The sequence below is a fragment of the Natrix helvetica genome, assembly GCF_964273705.1.
Source record: "Natrix helvetica genome assembly, chromosome: 1".
In the NCBI taxonomy this organism is placed as follows: domain Eukaryota; kingdom Metazoa; phylum Chordata; class Lepidosauria; order Squamata; family Natricidae; genus Natrix; species Natrix helvetica.
Genome location: NC_138548.1, coordinates 163887924 through 163905622, shown reverse-complemented (window position 1 = coordinate 163905622; position 17699 = coordinate 163887924). Strand labels below are relative to the sequence as shown.

General features: G+C 41.2%; 2 protein-coding genes across 5 annotated transcripts in view; one reads left to right on the top strand and one right to left on the bottom strand.

Moving 5' to 3' along the window:
- Nucleotides 1-10508, top strand: part of SLC25A12 (solute carrier family 25 member 12) — a 51790-nt gene extending 41282 nt beyond the window's left edge. Inside the window, exons 14-18 of the mRNA XM_081944090.1 lie at nucleotides 2164-2304; nucleotides 5609-5747; nucleotides 7165-7323; nucleotides 8074-8164; nucleotides 9893-10508. Coding sequence (XP_081800216.1) covers nucleotides 2164-2304; nucleotides 5609-5747; nucleotides 7165-7323; nucleotides 8074-8164; nucleotides 9893-10082 — 720 coding nt within the window. The 3' untranslated portion in view covers nucleotides 10083-10508. The remainder of the gene's footprint in view (nucleotides 1-2163; nucleotides 2305-5608; nucleotides 5748-7164; nucleotides 7324-8073; nucleotides 8165-9892) is intronic.
- Nucleotides 10509-12721: 2213 nt separating this feature from the next.
- Nucleotides 12722-17699, bottom strand: part of DYNC1I2 (dynein cytoplasmic 1 intermediate chain 2) — a 37017-nt gene continuing 32039 nt past the window's right edge. For all 4 annotated transcript variants that reach the window (XM_081938236.1, XM_081938238.1, XM_081938237.1 and 1 more), the window contains 3 exons: nucleotides 17556-17696; nucleotides 14996-15121; nucleotides 12722-13387 (listed from right to left, as the gene is read on the bottom strand). In XM_081938236.1, the coding sequence (XP_081794362.1) occupies nucleotides 13274-13387; nucleotides 14996-15121; nucleotides 17556-17696 (381 nt within the window). In that variant the 3' untranslated portion in view covers nucleotides 12722-13273. The remainder of the gene's footprint in view (nucleotides 13388-14995; nucleotides 15122-17555; nucleotides 17697-17699) is intronic.

Sequence of the window (17699 nt, the reverse complement as noted above, 5' to 3'; positions counted from 1 at the left end):
GGAGCAAAACTGTCACATTAAATCTTCCTGTGAAATTTGAAATGCAGCTTTGTGGACGTCTTGGCTTAAAATGCACAACTTAGGAGGGAATAGCTCATGCAGCAACATCTTGCGAGGGGTAATGCTTCTGCTCTACTAATGAAATATTAAAAAAAAAAAAACTTGACAGCTGTTAAATTTGTGTCATGTCCAGACTAGAAAAATTGTTAAAGTGTGTTTGTTTCTGTCTGTATCTACCCCTCCTCCCCACACATACAGACATTTCTGGGTTTTTTTATTGTAACAGATGTGGTGATGGAGATGCACCCATTATTCACTATTAAACAGTGAATTTTCAGGGGAAAATGGTAAAAAGCTTCACAGGAAAACCTAAGAGCCATGCCACTTATTTAAAATAACAAAATGTCATCATGATTCGGCTCGTCATTAACTATCAAATGGGTTGGTTAGATACTGGGGGGGGGGGGGCGGGGAAGTCAAGCTACCCTTTTACCATCTTCATCTTCCATTTGTCATGACAACTACATGTCCTGGTTTCTGGGCACCTACAGAAAAGGAAATGCTGGTAGATCAGTTCTTCAGTGGAGCCTGCTGTGACACCTTCTTCCATGCCATGGGTTGCAGAGCGTTGGGGAAACCTTCAGTGCAGTTTTGGAAAAGGAAGTCCTCTCATACACGATGTCTGTGAGAGAGATGGGTGGGTCTTAAATATGACAAATAAATACCATGTTTCCCTGAAAATAAGCCCTCCCTGGATAATAAGCCCAGTCAGGCTTTTGAGCACATGCGCTAAAATAAGCCATCCCACGAAAATCAGCCCTCCCCAAAATATTCAACACAGCAGCAGCCATGAGGTGACCATGCTCTCTGCCTCCTGCACCTCAAAAACAATAAGACCTCTCAAAAAATAAGGCCAAGTGCTTATTTGGGGGGGGGGTCAAAAGAAAATAAGACCCTGTCTTATTTTCAGGGAAACACAGTAAAACCGTCTAATATTTTGAAGCACTCTATCAAGAATTGTGGTATGTCTTTGAGATGGTTTTGTGCCCAGCTCCAAAAGGACAGGAAGTTGACATTGGACTATTCTGCAATGGTCCTGCAGAGTTAGGATGCAGTATTGCAAACTAACTCTGCCCAAAGCTAGGAAGTTCGATCCTGATTTGCTCAAGGTTGACTCAGCCTTCCATTCTTCTGAGATCAGTAAACTGAGGACCCAGATTGTAGGGGACAATATGTTGACATTGTAAACTTATTAAGGAGAGCATTAAAACACTATGAAAGTGATATATAAGTCTAAGTGCTATTGCTATTCTGCCTTGTGGTGAGTGGTTTTAGCACAAAGGTGGCATACTGAAATATCAAAATTTCACTTAGTGATTATATGCTTGCTCAACACTGGTTGTGACTGCTTCTGCATCTTTGTTAAAAGAGGTGGTAGCAAACTCCTCATTGGAATAGCTGGTAACTACATATCCAATGTTTCCACTCTTCCTCACTCCAGGGACTGAATATGGTCTGCGTGTAGAGCCAGCATGTGGCTCTACAATGGCCCTACAATGGGTTTGACTTGCTACCCTTATTAAGCCTGTGATCCAGCCAATACCTGGCTGTTTTTATTCCCTGCCTTGGGCTTTTCTTCAGTATTCTACACCATGCTGGCTGGGGGATTTTGGGAGCTAAAGCCCCCATGTCTTCAAATGGTCAAGATGGAGAAACACCATTACAGATGGAAAGAATCCCACTTGTACTACTACAATTCATACTGTTTTAGCTACTGGTTGATTTAATTTACAATGCGGCAACCAATTTAGCTTTTGCAATTTTGTCAAACTTGTTGCATTATTGGTTTGGGGTAAATCATTTGGAATAACTAAATCATGTAAATGCTGCTGTTAAGTAATGGAGCCAATTGCTTAAAATAAACACAGGCATTTGAGATGTAGATGGATTTTTTTTCTTTCCTATTGGTCCTGCAAAATTACCCTGATCCTGAATTACGGACTCTCGTTCGAGTTAACAAGGTACATGGTATTCCTAGCCACTTCCTGATAGTGTATTTGACACATTCGGTTGCATCTACAAGCACAGGCCTGGTGGCTTGGTCAGAAGTAGCTGACCTTGGGAAGAAGCTGATCTGAGTTGCTTTTCTTCTTTACTTTGCAGGCAGGAGGTTCACAAGTCATCTTCACGAACCCACTGGAGATTGTCAAGATCCGCTTGCAAGTAGCAGGAGAAATCACCACTGGACCCAGAGTTAGCGCTCTCACCGTTCTGAAGGACTTGGGGCTTTTTGGACTGTATAAGGTACATCCTTTATTGGTTTTGCTTCTTCCCTCTCTTTATCATATAGAGGCTTCCCAAGAGCATGAAGCAAACTCCTTTTTCCTGACAAAAAACCCTTTTATTGATTTACAGTGAATTCTGCTCATTCACATCCAGCAAAGTCTTTCAAGGGAGGATTTACAGTCACAGACCTTCTCTGGCTTGGCGAGCTGACAGGCTGATATCTACAAAACTTGGCAAGGAGTCTCAGAGAGTCACGAACCAATTAAGCAAACTGATTGTCTCCTGCAAACTCCACTCCCCTTTCGCTCTTTTATTTCCTCTGTGAGGGGCCATTCATTGTTCTTTACCCCTGTTCTTTAGTTGTTCCGTTCGTCAGGTAACTCTGATCATATGCACAGACTGGGTATAGTCTCCAGCTATTTGTCTGCCTCACTGACGTCTGACTCTGAAGGCAGCTGATAGCTGGCATAGGCCTCTGGCCCCCTCTCTGCACAGAGCCCTCATCAGAGCCTTCCCCAGACTCCAGGACTGGCCCATGTTCCTCCCCAACCTCCTTATTGTCCGAATCTACTGCCAGCTCTGCTGGCCGCCGGGGGGCCACAACACTATGCCAGGAAGGCTGTTGGAAGAAACAAACAATCCCCCCCCCCCAAGGAAACCTTCATATGTGATGGGTATAGGGGAATCTTTTCACATTTGAAAACATTTTCTTCCGGCACGGGAAGAATGGGAGAAAACAAATCCACTTGTACAGGGGATCCTTGACTTCCCACTGTTCCTTCAGCTACCCAGCTACTCTCTGCTGAGGCACCACATGCTCTAAATAACAACCACAAGGAAAACTGGGATTACGTGGCCAGTTTGCTTAATGAGCACGATGCTATATGACCATAGTTCTGGGCTCAATTGTGGTTGTAATTTGAAGGCTACCTCTATACTGGTGGCCAAAGTGCGTGTGGAAAGTCTCCTCCGCTTTATTCCATGGGCACTTTCTCCCAAAGCTATAGGGATGAAATATGGCCGACCTGCTGGATATTGCCACTGCTCTGCTGCTTTCCATTTCTGGGTGGGGAAGGAGGGAGGAAAGAAAGAAAGACTCTTCTTGCTTTTCTTTTGTATTTGTTGTGCAGCCCCCAAATTATTTGAACATTTCTGTTGTAGCTCTGCTGTCTCTATTGTTGTATTCACAGCAGGCTACTCTCTTTGTCTTAATATGACGACAGGAAAGTGGTAGTAGCATTTAGCAGGATTCAAATCTTTTAGGAGTTAAGTGGAGGGATTTGTCTAGAATGAATTTCGTTAAAAAAAAAAAAAACACAGCCAGACCCAAGATGCCCTGCTCTTTAGAAAGATGCTAGGCAAGATTCTTTCCCTGCAGGTCCGCTTATTTCCATCATCGTAAATAAGAGGTAATGGAGCAAAAGCTATTCGTTTTCTTACACCAGGAGAGGTATCCCTTTACCCTTTGCCAGGGCAAAGGGCTAATATGTAAATTCAACGGATAGCAGCAGCTACGGTGCTCTTATAAAATAGAATTCGTTGGTTCGATATAAAATAGGATCCCACGTTAGTACATGGCTTTGTGACGACAGCAACGAGAAAGTTGCACAGCCACTTCCCTTTCAACTTAAAATTCACGCAGAGGCTATTTTTTTCCCCTTAAGGGCAATTTCAAACAACATTTCACTGCAGTATGCTTTTTTTTTTTTTAAGGAAAAGCATGTGAACAATGCCCTGTTTTACTTGCACATTATCTGAAAGGAGGGTTGCATAGATTGTCAGCCTACCCCTTTCAACAAAGGAGAATATTTGTGGCTCAGGGTTGAAATGAGGGGTCCTTGGTTTTCTTGGAGCTTGTTTTCTTGCAGACTTCTAGGCTATATCACCACTACCCTAATGATGTTACCCAGTTTAGAGAATGAAATGTCTGCAAGAAAACAACCAAGCTCAGAGAGCACTAAGGACCCCCTCACCCTACCACTTTCTTAATTTGAAATAATGGATTTTGAAGAGGAGAACTCCAATGGGTATAGGCCTAAGCACCCCATAATTCCTGCTTTGCAGATCTTTCTCCATCAGTTGAGTTTTGGATTTGGCTGTAGTGCATTAGAACAGGCATGTCCAAAGTGCGGCCCGGGGGCCAAATGCGGCCCTTTTTCAAATTTCAAGCGGCCCGCAGCCTCTTCTTCCCACTGAAGTTATTTGTTTAGTCTTTCATAAAATACCGCATTTTTCGGAGTATAAAGATGCATCTTTTTCCCCTCAAAAAAGAGGCTAAAAATCTGGGTGCACCTTATACACTGAATACAGCATTTTTTGCCCCCCAAAACTCTGCCCCCTTCACCAAAATGGCCGTGCATAGCCTTTAGGAGGTTTTCAGAGTGCTCCTGGGGGCTGTGGAGGGCATAAATGAGCAAAAAACGGGCCGTTTTTTGCTCAACTTTGCCCCCCCCCCAGCCCCCAGGAGCACTCTAGAAGCCTCTTAAGGGCTATTCATGCCCTTTAAAAAAAAGGCCCGTTTTCATGAAAAATGGGCCGTTTTGGGGAGAGTGCAAAAACTTTTTTTTAATTTGCCTCTTCAAAATCTTGGTGCGTCTTATACTCTGAAAAATACGGTAGTTAATTCGCATTTAATGTTAAGGGTTCAAAGAATGTCAGGCTGAATGATCGGCCCCACACATTTTCACCTGACCAAATCTGGCCCTCCTTGCAAAAAGTTTGGACACCCCCGCATTAGAAGAATGATAGAGAATCAATGTACATGAATGGGATTTGAGGGGTGTATGTGTGCGTAATTGGAAGATCTCAAGTAGAGTTTTCATCCCAAATGTTCATATGGCAAACCGAGGCAAACATGTTGGAGGTGAATGAAGGTGGCAAAAAGATGTCAGCTCCATCTGGCCCATATTGCCCTCCCAAAAAACCATTCCGGTTTTAGAATGGAATTGTTCTTCTTCTCTCATGTTCTATTTCCATCCAACAAATGACCGAAGAGACCTGCCATCTCAGAATACCTTTAAAAACTCTTTTAGCTAGCCAAGAAGGTCTTCCTGTTCCTTGCCTTGTTGTCTCAACACAATCTAAGCACAAAGCCTTTTCTTTGCTACCATCTTAGTTGTTTGGGACTTTCTTAGTTCCACAGGGCTGAAGATCATCGAGCTGGTTTGCTGGGTCACAAAAGCATTTTGCCCAACGCATTCTAGGCACTATATTAAATTGCACTTCCCACATCCCCCCCCTGTCCCCTCGTGAGCAGAGGCGGTGAGAATTTCTCCTGTATGCGTGACTGACTCCTTCTTTGTTTCTCTTTTTCACGTGACAGGGAGCCAAGGCCTGTTTTCTCCGAGACATTCCCTTTTCTGCCATCTATTTTCCTGTGTACGCTCATTGTAAACTGATGCTTGCAGATGAAAATGGTCACGTGGGAGGGCTTAATCTCCTTACAGCTGGCGCTATTGCAGGTAACTTTGTTGAGTAATTGGCAAAATAAGTCCACCCACCCACCCCCCACATTAAAATTCTTGGCAACATTTAATATTCATTAGACCACGTAGAGGAAGCTAATATACTATTGTGTTTAACTTAATCCAAATTTGATCACCTTTATCCTTGGTGGGTGGTAGCCTAATTTTGATGATGGCTAATTACATTTGCATAATGTGGATAAATAGCTTAATGCAGCTCAGCAACATGTAGTCAAACTGGGTTGGCGGGTTGGCTGGGGCTCGCCCTTGGTTTCAAAGCTCTCCGCTTGGGCGACCGTTTTTGAAGGCAGCAAGAATTAATGTATGCCCCTTTCCTAAGTTTTGGTGCAGAATTCTTAATTTTGGCAGGATATGCAAAGTGAAAGCCCCAATTTAGGCAGTTTTCAATTCAGTTTTGGGAAGCTGGGCTCATATTAGTTGGAAGAAGAAACTTTTAAAATATTTCTGTAAAAGAAGGAAGGAAATTCGTCCTTGTTCCTGGTGTGGAAAAAAAAGGACACTTATTTGTCTATTTGAAGTTTCTCCCCTCCATTCCACTGGCGGTTCTCATTTAGGTGCATTGCCACTCAGTTAGGAACAATATATTAAGCCAGTTCTTGTTGATCATGTGAGGTCCCCTAAGTTTCATATATGGTTACCTAGCAACCTCCTCCTCTCTAAGCCTGTGTGCATACAGCACTCAAACTGATTGAGAGCAAGCAAGGACTGACATTTGCTTGTAGGAATTGCTCTTTAGAATTGGTGCAATCTACTATGTTGCTAGATTTGCAGTGAAAAATATTCAGAGTAGGGGTGAGGGAGGAGAAATGTGGCCCAAACATTTTGTGGGCTCATCCTTGTCCAATACAGGTAGTCCTTGACTTATGACCTCAATTGAGCCCAAATTTTTTGTTGCAAAGTGAGATATTTGTTAAGTGAGTTTTGCCCCATTTTATTTAAAAAAATTGCCACAATTGTTAAGGGAATCAGTGCGGGTGTTAAGTGAGTAACATGCTTGTGAAGTGAATCTGGGTTCTCTATTGATTTTGCTTGTCAGAAGGCCACATCACTCCTGAGCACTGCAACCGTCATGAGTCAGCTGTTTAGCATCTGAATCAAATGACCTTGGGAGTGCTGCAACGGTTGTAAATGTGAAAAACAGTCATAGGTCACTTATTTCAATGTTGTAAGTTTGAACGGTCATTAAGTGACCTGTTGTAAGTCAAGGACTAGCTGTACAGTGCTATTTAAAACCTGTGAGTATTATTCAAAATTATGGGGAGCTCCTCCTTTGTCACAGCTCTGACTGAAACCCTGAAGCTATTCTTCTAAAACCTCTCCTGGAGGTATTTCTAGGTACTATTGCTCGCTTTTGGTAGTACTGAGACTCAGCTGAAGTCCATTTCTCCCACAGGTGTGCCTGCGGCTTCTTTGGTGACTCCTGCTGATGTCATCAAGACAAGACTGCAAGTGGCTGCTCGTGCTGGTCAGACAACCTACAGTGGAGTTATTGATTGCTTTGTGAAGATACTTCGGGAAGAAGGACCTTCTGCTTTTTGGAAGGGAGCTGCAGGCAAGAAAAGGATTTCACTTCTTGACCAGTAGAGAAACTTCTCTACGTATATATTAATGAATGGTATTAAAATTGGGAGAGTGATGGATCCAGTCTTGCAGCTGTTTCCACCTCTGGCAACTTCAGAGCCATCTTCATATCTTTGTCAGTACACTGAATGTACAGCCTCATCGGTGGGAATGAGGACAACAAGATGATGAATTTGCAGGATAGATTTAGAGATTCTAGTTTTCACAGAACACCATCAAGAGATTTAGGTTAAAATTTGGCTTTAATTGTGCTTGAATGCTGGCCAATATGCATAGAAGCTGATTGATTACTACTATTTTTATTAAGAGAGAAAGTTGGATGTCATTATTAATTAAGGCATTAATATATCTGCCTATCTCAGCAGAGGATTTAAACTCATAAAAAAACAAAACAATAGAAACCTCATAAATAATAAAAATCTGATATTAATCCACACATACCAAACAACAGAAGTAGAAATTGAAAGGACAAAAAACAATTCATGAAGTGGTTTATGGATATGGTGAAAGCAACTGTGATTTCAAGTACCAAAAACTATGGAGTGGTATTTGTGAATGGTGGTCATGGAAACTAAATTTAACTTTCCTCCCCTCTCCTCTGTTATCTTTATTCTGCTTGTTATTTCTTGTTCTTTTTATGCTTTCCATAACAGTGGTCATGAAAGAGGGGAATAATGTTTTTGGTATATGTGTGTTACATTGAACGCTTTTTTTTCAACAGCCCGAGTGTTCAGATCCTCACCCCAATTTGGTGTTACTTTATTGACTTACGAACTTCTACAGCGCTGGCTCTATGTGGATTTTGGAGGCATGTAAGTATAAGCGATCATCTAAATTTTAAAGGATGTTGACATGTACCAGCCCATTACAACACTGATGCATCTCAGTAAAGTGTCTAGTATTTCTGCTTTTCTTTGTTTTTCTAAGTACAGAGAATAATCAGGTAAAAGCAATTTGAATCAGAGGGAGCTTTCCTATTCATAGAGAACAGGACCTGTATCGAAGAGTAGACCATTAAAGTTTCATGAAATGCTTTTATGAGCATGGTACCATAGTACAGCAGACCAACTGGTTAAAACAGGACTGGATTGGATAGAATTCCAAGTCAAAATTTGTCCACAATGGCTCTGTAGTGCCACAGAGTGAAGGACAACTGTAAAATGACAAAGGTTGAAGAACTTCCATCCCCAGATTTAATAATTGTCATAATGCTATTGGAAGTTAAATAGAATCTTTACAAATATGAATAAATTGGGGAGTAATAAATGAAGAACAGTGTAACAGTGTACTTTGTAATCACAGGAAACGGTTAAGGCTATTTACACCCAACACTAAACACCCCCCCCCCAAAAAAAAACGGCAGGATAGGCTACTGTATATAAACAGGGAGCAAACCCTAAACTCACTTGCACTGATGTTACCTAGTTGGCTGTTGAAACATCTGCAAGCAAACAACCACGCTCAGAGAGCACCAAGGACTCCATAAAATATTTTCATTCCTATTTCATGGGAAAAAAAGGACATGAAATAAAAATTCCAGGCAGCCTGATATTTTGTATGCAGCTTGTCTGTTGCAGAAAAGAAAATGAAATTGATCAGAGCTTGCTTATTTTATTCTTGCTGTTTTGCCTGGGTCAACTTCTGCAGCTTTAATGTAAATCATCTGTTCAAAACAGTGCTTCTGGGAAAGAAGAAACACATACTGTATTTTTCGGAGTATAAGATGCACCTTTTTCCCTCAAAAGAGAGGCTGAAAATCTGGGTGCGTCTTATACACTGAATACAGCATTTTTTGCCTCCTGAAACCCCGCCCCTTCACCAAAATGGCCATGTAGAGCCTTTAGGAAGCTTTTAGAGAGCTCCTGGGGGCTGGGGAAGGCAGAAATGAGTGAAAAACAGCCCGTTTTTTGCTCAATTTTGCCCCCCCTAGGAGTACTCTATAAGCCTCCTAAAGGCTATGCATGCAATTTTTTTGACAAAAAATGGGACCATTTTCGTGAAAAATAGGCTGGTTTTTGCTCATTTTTAAGGCGGGGGGCTACCCCCCAGGAGCACTCTGCAAGCTGTTCATGCCCTTTTTTTGAAAAAAAACAACAGGCCCGTTTTTGTGAAAAACGAGCCGTTTTGGGGAGGTTTTCAGAGTGCAAAAACTTTTTTTTTTAATTTGCCTTTTCAAAACCTTGGTGCGTCTTATACTCTGGTGTGTCTTATACTCCGAAAAATAAGGTAGTTTTAACATTTGGCCTGATCTTACATAGATTAGCGTGGCTATGAATTTCCTAAGGGAAGAATCCCCTGGCCTGGATTTACTTACACCTCAGATAAATACATACCTGGCGAACAAGCCATAAGCGTAAAACAGTGACAAAAAATGGATTCAAATGATTGGTTTTGGTGTTGTAAGCCATGGCTATTTGGTTATATACTTGTGAACCAAGCCACTGTTAGTCGGTGAACTAGGGTTAAAACAGAACGTGCTGTAATAATTATACTAACAGTAGCTGAATGTGGCCAATGTTTGCTTGTTCCTCTCTTACTAGCAAGCCCTCCGGCTCCGAACCTCATCCCAAGTCTCGAATCTCAGGCCTGCCTCCTGTTAATCCTGATCACCTTGGTGGATACCGGCTTGCCACAGCTACTTTTGCTGGAATTGAAAACAAATTTGGGCTTTCTCTTCCAAAATTTCGAGCAGCGAGTGCCACTCCTGTGCAAACCAAAGCAGCAGCTTGAATCCCGAGCTGACTTTTCCAGCAGACAAAAGCAGCCGCAAAGGACAGTTCTGAGAACAGATCCTTGGCTCTCCAGCCAGCTGCATGACACTTTACTGAACGGAGACTGAATCATTGCTTCTTTCTATACAAAGATACAATTGTCGTTCGCACACGGGAGATTGATTCGGGCTTTACGATCAAGCTATTGATCGTTTCTCCTCTTCTGATGGCTTGAATTAGTACCCAGGGCTTGGCTTTGCACAGCTTGCACTCCATGTTACTGTACATATTGTACATCTTTGTACAGAGACATCATTACGGCATTGAAATTGCAGTTGCATTTCTAGAAACAGATATTGCAGTTCTAAATAGTTTGAAATGTACAGACTGTTTTGAAAGTGTTTTACTAAAAATCATGTGACAATAAAATGTATTTAAAACCAGAGCCCTGTAGTGTCTTTTCTTTGACACCAAATCTTTAAGAGACTAAGTTTTAAAGAAGGTAAAATTAACCTACCAACGTTGCTGCTCAATAATATTCTAATACTCTGATGTTTAGGGTTTTTTTTTTTAGGAGTATGTGTACAATTTTTAAAAAGCCCAAAGAAGCTGAAGCGTTAGTAATCTCTCTGGTCTCCCCATTATAGATTGAGGGGAGGAATGAAGCATGTTTTTAAGACCTGGAAATGGGGTCTCATTGTCTGGCCAGTAATTAGGTGAATGCAAGGAGAGCTACTTGATGATGAAGCCATGGCAATATGCGAGGGCAACAGAATTTCAGGCAATGTACCCATGTGACCATTTCCTCCTTAATTGGGGGCTTATCTACAAAAGGAACTCTGTTGTACATTCATAAGGTCCTGTATGCAGACACAGGTTCCAAAAATTAGAATTCAAAAGTGCTAGATACAAAATGCAAGACTGACTTAGAATGAGGTTCTCTGTCTTTGGGAGATCAATACTGAGGTAGTGAACCATCAATCGTTCAATAGAACTGGTTAAAATCTACCACTCACTCAGATGCCTGATCTAGATCTCAGGCAGATGCAGTAAACCCATCAAAATAGACACACCATTCCCAGCAACCAATTAATAGATGCCTCCAAGGAAACTGCCAATCACCACCAACTACCCTCAAGTCCAGAACTGCAAGGCAACTCCCTCCCCTCACTTCTGAATTGTTACACTTAGGAAGCCTCACAGGAAAATGGGGCAAAAAGCCTGCAAACCCCCCCCCCCCCCATCCTTCCCAAAGGCTGGAAAATCTGGTTACTAATATGTGCAATGAAGGTGATCTATTACTATCCAAGAAATCCATATGAATGGAAGATTTTTCACAAAATCATTTTTAAAATATTTGTCTTGTTGTAGACAATATTTTGTATCTGTGCGTATCATTTTAAAGGTTCCACCTGAACAAGACTATCCTGTGTCCTATCTTGGAAGTAAGCAACTTTATTCTTCAAATGGCTACCCTTTTTTTAAATTACACTGATGGCTGCAGAAGGCCTCATGATGCCTTGATGGGAGAAACAGGATTGAAATATTCAGCCTTCTGTATATAGCGGCAGATAACGCAAGACTTTTAGGAACCAAAATCCACCAAAAAAATGGTTTTGGCTTATCTGCAGATGGCCTTATCTGCTAGTATGTATTTTAAATAGTCCCACAACTTCTTTAAAATACCATATATCTCATATACTTGCAGATACTCCAATCTGGATGAGCAGATTCTCAAAATTTTAACCCAAATATGAAAAATGCACCAACTGCTGATAAGCCAATTGTGAAAACTAAATCATACAAAAATATTGAGGGTAGGCACATTTTTCATGACATTTGTGTTAAAAATTTCAGACTCAGCAAATCTGCCAATGGGCTTATCTGTGTGACTATATACAGTTTTTCTCCAATATATACTGATTCATTTTACACATTCTTCCCCACCCCCAAACATATCCCTGAAATATGCCATTTACTTCTCAATTAAGGCAAGACAAATCAGGTATATCGGGGGGGGGGGGGGGGGACAGGAAAAAGGTTTACATGTGCCATTCAAGCCACAGGTTGCCCACCCATTCTAAGCAACTATACGTAAAAGCCTGTAAGCAGTTATTTCAGAAGCAATTAAATTACAAATGTAAAAAAGTCTTATTGCACAGGACAGTAACTGGCATTTACAAAAAATGAAACTACCATCAATGATGAAATCAACTTTACAGCAATGCAAAATCTTAAAGCTTAAGATGCCTTACTTTACGGCCAATTTGCTGGTTTTAATATTTCTACAAGCAATCTAAACTGGCTAGAAACTAGAGAAATTGTTCTATTCTGGTTACATGAAATTGCGAGTTTACTATACAAAAATGAAGCGTTGCTTCTTAAATTTTAGAAAAGTGCCTAGAAAATTAGAGATTATCCTTTGGATTTCAAAAAGATTTTATTTTTTATTTTTGGGTAGAATTGTGCAAGCTATATCCAGTTCAATAATTTAAGATGAAGTCTTAAACCTAAAAATCATTTGTATCCTTCATTTTTATTATAAGCATAAATAGAAAGTATATTTTAGATTACTTTTCCCATAATCTCGTGTGAATTATTAGCCTGTAACAGAATCCTATTTAAAAAACCCAAGCCTTTAAATGAATACATATGAGAAATACGTCATGTATTTTATTTATAAAGAATTCTTATTAACTACACAGATTTGACAAAAAATTCAAGGGATTTTAGAAATTTTCCATTAATTAAAAAAAAGTTTAATAGATTATTTTTATTCCTTTTCATGATCTATCACCATGGGAGCCTACTGTATAACATATAGGATAAAGGTTGCTGTGAACAGATACATGTGTAACTAACTCTAAGCAGTTCCATAATCTACCCCCCCCCCCAGATAGGTTAACATAACTTACTTAAATCCCATTGAAAGTTGGACAGCCTAACTTTAAATATACAATATAAGTAGTGTTTCAACTGACGATACAACTTGCCAAGTTAGGATAAATATTAATATATGCGGATTAGATTAAGAATATGTGATTTAGCTTTTAAAAAGCAACTTCACAAGATCTGCTTCAGTAATCTTTCAAATCCATAGTTGACTGCCCGTTTTCACGTTCAAGTTGCTGCTGCAGGCTAGAACATGCTACTACATGGAAGCTCTTGTAGTTCATTCCCAAATTCACTGCTAGAATCCACTGTAAAATTTTAAGAAGGAATTCGAGTTGCCGCTTCCTCTTCTGCATCAGCTCTGTTTGCATTAATTTCAGCTAATGTCCGACCAAAACGGGTCCACTCATCACTTCGGGGAACAGCAATTTGCTATGGAGAAATAGTTATATGGGAGGTATTAGTAAACATGATTATGCTGATTTAAAAAAAATCATTGGTTTGTATCCAAAATCTAGAATTGAAACAAACATACATTTCTAGGTTCCCTGAATTTTTATGCATATGAAAAATTTATTTCAACACAAAGAGAAGGCTCCATCTCTATTACAATGAGGAAATCACAGTGAACAAAGATCTAGGCCAGCGATGGCGAACCTTTTTTGGCTTGCGTGCCACAAGTAGGGGGAGGGCAGGGGGGTCGTGTGCGGGCGTGCCACACCCATAATGCAATGTGCGACCCCCCAGTGTGCATGCGCGCACAATGCGTGAATTCCCCCATTTTTACATGCTTTTTTCGCTCTCCCCAGGCTCCAGAGGCTTTATAGGAGCCTGGGGAGGGGGAAAAGAGCCCCCCGCCCCCCTGGAGGCCCTCCGGAGGCTTCAGGGACCGTCCGGAGGCTTCCCTGAAGCCTTCGGAGCGCTCAAAAGGATCCTCCAAGCAAACCGGAAGTGACTTCTGGGTTGCTCGGAGGGTTGTTTTAAGCGCTCCGAAGGCATCAGGGAAGCCTACGGACGATCCCTGAAGCCTCCGGAGGGCCTCTGGGAGGGCAGGGGAGGCTCTTTTCGCCCTCCCCAGGCTTCTATAAAGCCTCTGGAGTCTGTGGAGGGCAAAAAATGACTTTTAAAAAGGTGAACTCAGCTGGCCAGCGCGCGCATGCATGCTGGCCAGCTGACAGGGCAGTGCCTTGCGTGCCCTGACAAATGGCTCCACGTGCCACCTGTGGCACGCGTGCCATAGGTTCACCATCACTGATCTAGGCAGTAGCATCTAGCCAGTGTATAACTGGACACAAACAGTTCATAGGGTGGGAATAATATATTTCACATTCTTCTTTTTTTAGAAGAATTGTACTTCCAACCTGCTGCTCTACTGTCTGGTTAAGACCATATATAGGAAAAAGAAATTTGAAAACTATTTACTTGTCCAAACCAGTAAAGCAAACCTAAGCCACAACTATTAGTTTGAACAACTTTGACAGTACTGGAGAATTTCCCCACACTCAAATATAAAGGATTCTGAAGTGACACAAAAGCAGTCAAACAGCAACTCTTTTTGGCCTTCTGACCTGAACTCGGTTACAAACTGTATCTTTGTTGCATAGTAACTCTCCTTTCATATTCTCCAGTTTTAAACTTGGTGGATACAGACAACTTTTTACATTACTTTGCAACATGAAAGATTCTGGATAACTTGCAATCTTTTCTGAAAAAGTTTGTAATTTGAAAGTCCTGCCAATTGTTGCCATCAGATGACCCAGAATAAAAAAGGAATGGTGAATGAGCAGCAGCATTATGGAAAGCTGGGTTGGGCAGTAGTTTCCAAGAAATAGGGGGAAGGGTTGAAGTAGTTTTAGGCTGCTTCACAAAACTATATTCATGATAATTTCTTTAAATTTTCATCTTTGCATGCACACACACTCGCACTTAAATCTGCCCAAACTTTAAATAGAGACGCACTTTCTAAATTGAAACAAAAACATGACTCCTATGCACTCTTTATTATTGAAGCAAAGCAAAATAAGTTAGAAAATTACCTACCTCTCCCACATCATAAATTACTATTTGTCCTTCGGAATCTCCCACAGCAATCTCACGTCCTGAATTTGTCCATCTTACATGATTAAGGGCTGGATTTCCATCTACGGTAATGCTTGCTGTTGGTACCTATCCCAGTTAAACAACAATGCTTCGTCATGATTAATGCCCTCTTTGGAATTTTGCTAGATTTGTCACAAATATTCAGATGACAATATGGCCATTAAAAGTTATCTAGCTGTCCCTTATCCTAACACAACAGAGAAGGAAATATTTTACCTTTAACAATGTAAATCTCTCTGATATACCCACACAAGGCCCATTGGAAGATGGATTTAGTAATGATAGGAATTAGAGCACCAAGCCTTCAAAGATGACAGCTCCAAGTTACTGAGTTCTTCCTTGCTTGGCTAAAACCTTGCCTGGATATGCTGAGTTTGAATTACACTGGAAAAATTACTTTATTATAGGTAATACTCTTCCACTCAAGCACATCATAGGGAGCGAAACTGATTGCTGCACAAAAGTAGTGCTAAATACACTCAGAGTCTGATGCTTTAAAGCATTGAGTGAGAACATCATGCCTAGGTTTTGCTCCGTGCTCAGCAACTGATAGCACTGCATTCTTCAGCAATACATGGAATACCAGCTTCATGAAGCTTAATTGTTGCAACTATCTGTTAGGTTGATAGGTTGGCACACGGTAGTATAAAGAACCTGAATTCATGCCAGATAGCAAAAAAGCCCTGGTTTTACCCTGTACTAGAGTTAGGTGAAACAATGTCATGGCATATTCCTGCCAGCATAAGCCACATGTACAGTCATTCATTTTCTGGTCATTTAAAATGTATTATTAGTTTTATTAATCAAATTTATATAGCTGTCCAACTCACCAAGGGAGACTATAGATGCAACAATAGATAAAAATATCAAAACATAGAAGACAAATATATAAAAAAATAGTATTAAATACCGTAAAAAAATACAATAGAAGCGAAGGGAGAATAAAAAATGTCCCCCTCACAATGGAGTGGTCTAGCCAAGTCTCTGTTTCTGTAGAAGCCCAGGCCAGGTCATATAACCAAGTCTTAAAGATCTTACAGCATTTCAAAAGGGATCAAAAGCCAATCTAATGCGGGGGGGGGGGGGGGGGGAACTGTTCCCTAAGATGGGCACTACAATAGAATAGACACATCTACCAAATGTAAATCTGTAGCTGAAGGTACCCACAGTATGCCTCTTCTGCAAAGTCTGATGGGAAGGGCTGATGTAAAAGGGAAAAGGCGGTTCCTTAGATCGGGCTTCCCAACTCCTGATCTGTAGTGCATCAGAACCAAGGCTGCACAAATGAGCAAAGCCTCATCTGTGCATGCACGGAATGCAAGCAGTATACAAAACCACTCCTCCTCCGGTCCATGGAAAAACCTCTCTCCACAAAACTGTTTCCTGGTGCTCAAAAGGTTGGAAGCCTCTGCCTTAAATTGCCCAGGCCCATGCCATAAGGGCTTTATAGGTTAAAATCAGCATTTCGAATTGGAGCTGGAAGTAAACCAGTGCAGCTTACAAAGCAGATGCCTAACATGGGCTGTAGGAGTGCACATAATTGCCCACACCTTTGCATGCTAAACTAGTTGAAGCTTCCAGATATTCTCCAAGGGCAGCCCCATGTAAAGCCCATTGCAGTAGTCCAATCTGGAAATGACTAAGGCAAGAGTGACTGTAAGCAGGGCTGCTGACCCAGGAAGGGGCACAGCTGGTGCACAAGGCAAAGCTGTGCAAAGGCCTTTTTTGCCATGAGTGCAATCTGTTTACTGGAGTTGTGAATATATAGGGATCCCCATTTAGCACCAAAGATGGCATAGTCCTGGAATCAGAGGGTCCCAAAACCCAAAGCCATTCAGTCTTGCCAAGGTTCAATTGAAGCCTATTGTTCCCCATTCAGACTCTTGCAGTCTCAAGGCACTAGGATAAGAGGGTCATGGCATCACTTAATTTGCCAGGGGCAGAGGTATACAATTGGTACACATGGCAATGGATGAGCTCACTCAGTGGCCTCATGTAGATGTTAAAAAGGAAAGGAGAAAGTACCACCCTGAGCTGCCCCACATACGTAGTTGGGGCTGACAATGGGACCTTTTCTTCCTAATTATCACCAAATCTGATTGACCCCCAAAGGAAGGTGGCAAATCAGCACAACACCATGCCACTGACCCCAGCTGTCTGAGAAAGATAACATGGTTGAGGGGATTAAGAGTCTCTGAGAGGTCAAGAATGGCATGGATGGATGCATTACCCCATCCCATCCATGCAAGAGACCTTCCAAAAGCAGGACTAGTACTGTTTCCATCCCATACCCAGACTGTATCCTAACAGAAAAGGATCAGGATAATCCAAATAAACTGATTCCATGAAAAACTATCCAGTTATAACATTAAAGGTTTACCTCTTTGTGAGGTAATTAGGTGAAGAGCTAAGGAAGATAAAATAAATGTACAACTTTTTAACATATTATTTTTTTGAATATATACTCCAGTCTTAGGATACCAAACCAATTTTGCTTTACCTCAGTATCATTGTTAAGATTCCATAGATCAAGTCTTCCCATTCCATCTACGCAAGCAAAAAGGGCAGGGTGAGTGGGTGACCACATCACATCATAAACGTAATCTGAGTTGTCTTCAAATGAATATAGAGGTTTGTTGTTCTA